The sequence below is a fragment of the Diadema antillarum genome, unplaced genomic scaffold (assembly GCF_040938485.1).
Source record: "Diadema antillarum isolate AM-2024a unplaced genomic scaffold, OU_Dant_1.0 seq00001962_RagTag, whole genome shotgun sequence".
Lineage (NCBI taxonomy): Eukaryota > Metazoa > Echinodermata > Echinoidea > Diadematoida > Diadematidae > Diadema > Diadema antillarum.
The window spans coordinates 123,827-130,515 of NW_027272621.1; the positions used below are offsets into that span (position 1 = coordinate 123,827).

The 6,689-nt window shown below is 39.1% G+C and overlaps 1 protein-coding gene across 1 annotated transcript; it reads right to left on the reverse strand.

The window, feature by feature from the left end:
• Nucleotides 1-1,410: 1,410 nt before the first annotated feature.
• On the reverse strand, nt 1,411-6,487 carry LOC139713429 (transmembrane protein 53-B-like). Its single transcript, XM_071625161.1, has 4 exons — nt 6,467-6,487; nt 5,214-5,398; nt 4,024-4,299; nt 1,411-2,820 (listed from the first exon to the last, which is right to left on the reverse strand). The coding sequence occupies exons 2-4, from the start codon at nt 5,268-5,270 to the stop codon at nt 2,200-2,202; spliced, it is 954 nt and encodes a 317-aa protein (XP_071481262.1). The 5' UTR covers nt 5,271-5,398; nt 6,467-6,487; the 3' UTR covers nt 1,411-2,199.
• Nucleotides 6,488-6,689: the final 202 nt, after the last annotated feature.

Below are 6,689 nucleotides of genomic sequence, written 5' to 3' on the forward strand. Positions count from 1 at the left end.
GGGAGCTGGTATTTACAGAGCTCTTTCCTTTCACTCAAGTCTTCTCCCAGCAGATATGGTATGCTAAAACAAAACAAAAATCAACAAATGAATGAACCAAACATCATCAACAAAAACAACAACAGTACATCATCATTTTTGATTGCTGATTGGCTGGTATTTGATACTCAACACTGACGGCAGAATTCAGCCATTTACAGGCTGAGGTTCGGGTACGGAACTTCGTCTCTAGTGATGGACTTTGGTCTGCTTTGCTTGAAATCACTATAGATTGCGGCAGAGCCTTTATGAAAGGCTACCCAAAAATGGAATCAAATCTGCATATACTGCATCTAACCCTCACCATTCTCCACTACCAGAGAGCACTGCAGCTCGGCTGCAAACTTCAAGCACACACACATGAACAGGGGAAAATGGAATCACAGTAACATACTGCATGAAATCTATGCAGATACAACGTAGGACCTATAATAGGCTACTACACTGTACCAATTAGCCATAGAAGAAATAACCAAAATTCTGACAATTCCCATCTGAATCAATATACTACATCCCCAATAATTACAAGTCATGACACATCTGTATGGAAAACTACATGTAGTAATTATCAACAAATACACCTATATGCTCAAAATATCTTATTTCTAAACTAATGATACACAATTTCTACATCATACTCCAAAGAGATGAAGTGATGACCATTCAGCATTGTTTGTAAAAACATGCAGACCTTTGCGTCCTTCTATTTACACACAATTTATCTAATCCTTCCATTTCCTATCAATCTTGTAGTGTGCCCATAAAGTCACATCCTTTAAATTGAAGATGGTAATAGGAGCCCTTGCAGTAAAGGAGAATCCAATAGAACTACATACAAGATAGCCAGGGACTACATGAATGCTCTTGCTATAATGAAATCTTGTTAAAACGGACGTAGTAATAAGGGGAATGAAGAGTTTTCCTCGTAAAATCATCTCACAGAAAAACAAATATTACTCTTAGATACCTTTTTGCTATGAAACAGACTTTACCTGCATAATGATGACTGTCACATGGTTTCAAAGAAAATTGCCTTCAAAACAGCATTATCTCCCCAAAAAGAAACAATTCTGTATGAAGAAAGGACACTGAAGATCTATAAAAAAAAAAGATAAATTACATCCAACTTTGAAGATACAAAACAGAGCTATAGACAGATCTAATATGTGATACTTGAAATTCTAAGTGTGGACATTTTGTAAACAAACAAATATGTACTGACCTCTGAATCATGAAAATTTACCCCCCCCCCCCAAAAAAAAAAAAAAAAAAAAAAAAAAAAGGCAGAAGATTAAAAGAACATTTTTTTTTTTTTTTTCCTGTGAAATGACAGAATTATACATCTGATTAAAAAAAAAAAAAAAACAGCTCATAGAAGGAATCAAATAAAAATAGAATTGTAAGAATCAAAACCAATCAACTGTCCTGTGGCGGATCAAAAGAAACATTCCTGATTCAAATATGACACCAACTTTCATTTGTGCTATGGACATTTTTTTAACTAATGTAGAAGAATGAATGTCAAAAGGCTAGAATTACAAACAGGAGCATCAACAATTTACATTAACCTGGAATAATGTTGATGTGGCAGGACCACCATGAGGACTACATTCATCTTCAAAAATACAGCATTTTGATGATGTAACCGCAACTTTTGCCACAGCTTGATTATGCCTCTGAAACAACTATACCAGTAGCAGGAAATGCATCATGCTGATTGTACTGTACTTGGCAAAAGTGTTCCTGACTATGGTGTAATTTTAAATTTGTCTGAGGAAAAATCCCTTATAAAAATGGGGCAGGCCCCTTAAAAAACAGGGTGCAGATTTGTGCGAGCCTGCGTGCGCCAATATCATGCATTGCTTTCTAATATCTTCACAGTAATACTGCAGCATGATCACACACATGAAAACGTTATTATTCTGCTTTAATACAGATATCTATGTCAAGTTCACAACACAAAATGCATCAAGTCCATTACAGCATGTTTAAATGGATACATCACAGGGAGCACTAGAACATTTATTGTATCTAAGAGGTAAAAATGACAAGATAGCATAGCAGCAAAAACAAATCAAATATACAATGTACTGCCACCAATACTGGAATAACATAAAAAAAAAAAATGGAGGAAGGCTGTTACTGTCAAGATGACGTCATCTACGCCTTAATTGCTTTCACATTTTGGCTACTCTCCTCGACATGGACCCCCCTGTCTTCGAAGAATGGGATATCCCGCAGAAAGTTGAGGAGCGTGCACATGTATTCCTCTCGATGCTGGTGCATGTGGCTGACGTGCTGGGAGCGGTTGAAGGCCTTGGTCTTGATGTTTTGGTGACCCATGTCCCGCCGCAATGTCTCCACGCAGTTCTCGATAGCCTCGGCGCTGCCCACCGGGTCCGCGAAGGAGTAGTAGAAGAGGGTGGGGGACATGATGGGGTTGTGGTAGAAGAGCTGCGAGGCACGCTCGTAGTGCCGCGTGGCCAGCCGGTACGTCATGTTCATGTAGCCCTCGATGCTGAGCTCCACGCTCTTCTGGAGGAACCGGTTCTTGAAGAGGGCCCGCGAGGTGCCAAAGGCCACCTTATCCAGATCGACGACGCTGTCGTAGACCTGCCCGATCACGCGGCCTGTGATCTCCCCCTTGGTCGTCTCCGCGTCGATCATCTTCTGCAGGATCTCGGAGTAAAGGTAGCCACCAACGCTGAATGCGTGGACAAAAATGGGTCGCTGACGGTTGTTTTCCAACTGGAGGAAGTCCACCACACGTTGGGCCACGGCCTGAGGGGTGGAGAAAGAGATCAGAGTTAGTTCAGATACATACAGTGTAGTTAGAATGTCTGCAAAGACCTTCAAAATGTACTTGCATTCTGGAATAACCACACAATAAAATGCATTATACATCATTTATACAAATCTGAACATTTTTTTTTTTCCATGACACATAATTATGAACCTGCAATTCCTACAAAAAGCTTGCTAAAGCTGTCTGGTTCCTGCTCACTTTATACTCGAGTCTGAAATGCCAAAAGTTTGTAAATACTGTGATCTGTATCATTCTTTTATTTTTTATTTTTTATTAAAGAGAGTCCAACACTGTCCTCTTTTAAACGTAAATATAAAATGTTATTGATACAAAGTGCAATTGAGTAATTATTGTAATAATTTTGCCACCTTTTTTTTTCTTTTCTATTTTTATTGGTGTGATGTTTCTTTGTTGTTTTTGTTCCTTGATGTATATTTGATGGAAATTGCATACTATTTATTGTTTGTAAGGGAATCGGCCTCGATAGGCTTCATACGGCCTTTACTGATCCCTCACGTGCTATGTCTGTGTGTATATTTTTCTCTTCTGTTTTATTGTGAACGTGATGTTTTCTTTTTAGCATGTGAAATAAATTTGAATTTGAATTTGAATTTGAATTGAATTTGAATTTGAATTTGAATTCTTACAAATGACCTCACTCATGACCTTTAATATTTACTGCATTATTGCATCCTTGAATTTGAATAAATCACATTATTCCTGGGAATCAAAAATATATATTTATTTGTGGTACACTGAAAAGTGTGATGTATGTAGCGAGCAATGAAACTGATGAAAGCAGTCCTGTTCGCATCGAAGATTTGGTTGGTCTGTTTATCAACACTTATTTCTTTTATTGTCTGTGTGGTCTCTATTCATTCAAAGCATGTAAAAATGACAACTACTGGTTGCATATTTATTGTTAATGAGTACCGTAGCATTAAAAGTAACAATGACAACTACTATTATTATGGTACTACTGTTACAAAAACTAATCACTACACACTTATAAAGATTACTAAGTACTGTCAATACTCCTACCACAATTACTAAGTACAATGGAATTTCTAAATATTGCTACTGCTACTATTCTACTTCCACAACCATATCTACTGTATAACTAAACTTCTATCATTGCAAGAATGCCTATAAGACTCAGAGGGTACAGCAAATTATACCTGTGCACCCGACTTGGGGAGGAGAATCTGGCCGGCACGGATGCTGACGGTCAGAACGTCACAGCCCCGGTCCAGGTAGATGCGGGAGAAGTTGGAGACGTGCTTCTGCTTGGCCGCCAGCCAGGGGAGCAGGAGGACCAACGGCCGCGAAGACTCCTCCGATGAGCCAACCACGGGGACGGGGGACCGCTGGAGCTGCATGTTCTGGTTGATCTTGAGGGCTGGGATTGGTGGCGTAGCGGTGGCATACATTCGCATCGAGCTCCCACCAAGGGACTGATGTTAATAATCATGTCAATGATAATAGAGTAAAGAGAAGATGACAATAATATTAAACACACTCATGGTTGAAAGGTGTGAAAACATCTTTGCCATAAACAGGGCTACAAAAAATCAGATGGGTGAGGGGAGGGGGAGGGGTGGTAGCTCCTCCAACTCCCCCTACTTTTGGCTCTTAAAGAGACTGATTAAAGAAATGATAAAAATTCTAAATTTATCCCTAGAAAATTCATGACCTCAAACTTCAAAGCTTTTCCAAGATTGTTCTTATCAAAGCATGTAGGATGTGTATATGATGTGTGTGTGTGTGTGTGGGGGGGGGGGGGGGGGTGATCTTTGACCCAATAAGCACTACACCTGAAACAAGTAAAGAACTCCAGTTTTTATTTTTTCTAATCATTTTCACATTAGTGGTATGCATGTTAAACCTTTGTATTTATCTGCCTTCAGGTGATAACCCTGCTCAAGTATTGATTGGCTCTGCAATATCAACAAATTTGTGGACATCGTGGTGGTAATCTACTGCACAATGATTTAACATGGACGGCAATTTTCATATAAAGTTTAACCAACAAAAACTTAATGGAATTCAATCATATCATCTACCCTCCTTTCCCATAAGAGACCAAGAAGATTTATGTACAATATAGGCTACTGTAAAAGTGGAAATTTTCACGCATTTGGCGCAATCAGAAACTAGTGCGAAAATAAAAGCATGCAAATATTTTTGCTTGCCATATGTTCCTGTGCGTGATATCTTGATTTCGCGGAATTAAAAACAAGCGAAACTCTTCTTACCCGGCCAAGGGCGAAAACTTAGTCGCGCGAAAATATCCACTTTTACGGTACATGATTGTGCTCATTGATGAATCAGTGTGCTGTGTGGGTTGCTTGCAGTCATCATACCATACCTCTGCAACATCCCAGGCACTAAGCGCCTGGAGAGTGGTCCTCATTGAACGAAACATGGTTGATACAGCAGGCTTGTTGTGCTCCTTCCCGGCCAAAAATCTTGACGACGACCAGACCAGAGCTTCGGTCGGTAACCCCGAGGAATATGTTGCAATCAGGACTGATCTAGTGCTGTTACAGCAGACTGCATGCAGATGATACAAAGCGTACATGACATGAATGAGCAATATCACCAAACAGTGACAAAAACTTAATGGAGTCCATGGCGGTACAATAAGAGCCCTAGCATGTCTAGAAGTAGAATCATGTAGTACTACTATTATGTGTTATAGAAATCATTATGAACTGTTATTTTTAAAAGCTCAGATACAACGTGTAAAACAGCATGAATTGTGATTACTTATGTACCGGTATAAATATGATACAAACATACACGTCAACTCCTTTATGAGAAGTACGGTAAAGTGTAACATCAAGTGTCACATTCCAATCAAGAAATTTGACGTCAATGTAATTAGATGGGTAATTGATTTGTTTCGGTTTTTTTCTTTCTTGGTTCTCCTTTATGTTGTGACTTTTATGCCAACAGGTATCATGATCACTGCATTTGGACTTGCACTTGGTATGGTTCTGACTTCTTTTGGTTTTACCCGAGATTGCCTCCAAATCAAAATTAAAAATCGGTGTCACTTTCACAACTAATATTAGTAACAATGATTAATAGGTAGTCTTTGATAATGATATGTCCTTGAAATATCCGCCAGCTGCTGAGTTATGAGTGTAAACTTGTACTAAAATAAGAGTACGGTATTCTAAAAGATATATCTATTCCATCTATAAATTATCCCAGGTCAGGCCCAGACATTCTAGTGCTCATTAATACAGTACCAGTATGTGATCTACTACAACACTGTGACGTCTGGCACTGATTACTCTGAGTTAACCCGTCCCGTAACCACGGTATTCTTTCTGCAATATGTTCTTTGATAAAAGTCTTGTCTCTTTAAACATGTACGTAGCCTCTAGTTATGCTAAAGTACAGTCTAACGTTACACATAAAGTAGCACACACACACACACACACACACGCACAAAGGCCCAAAACCAGAAATAAAAAACTTCAAACTGTTCAATTAGTTGGGCTAAAAAGTATCAGTAAACAAGTAATAGGTTACTAATTGTATGTAAGACATAAATTGGACAATAGATTCTTACACCAAGACCAAGTCCTACCTGTGTAACATTAGGCCTACCTGTTGGCAGTGCAGTGTAGACAAGTAGATTCTTGTAGTCTAAATTCTAGTGATGGTGTGTACGTCTTAAACGAAGATACTCGGGAAGTGCTGTATATTTACTGATCGTGATGTTTGATGTTCCCGTGATATCTATTCCATCTCCTCCATGCTGGTCGTTCAACGCATATTCAGCTCACTGCGGGGTCCACATATCAGTCAAGAGCTGAAGCAGCGCAGCTGT

Bases quoted from the DNA above. Each gene is read 5' to 3' on its own strand.
- LOC139713429 (XM_071625161.1), bottom strand. From the start codon at position 5,270: ATGTTTCGTTCAATGAGGACCACTCTCCAGGCGCTTAGTGCCTGGGAT. The intron at 4,300-5,213 runs GTATGGTATGAT...TATTAACATCAG, and splicing joins GTGCCTGGGATGTTGCAGAG to TCCCTTGGTGGGAGCTCGAT. The intron at 2,821-4,023 runs GTATAATTTGCT...TCCACCCCTCAG, and splicing joins TCCCCAAGTCGGGTGCACAG to GCCGTGGCCCAACGTGTGGT.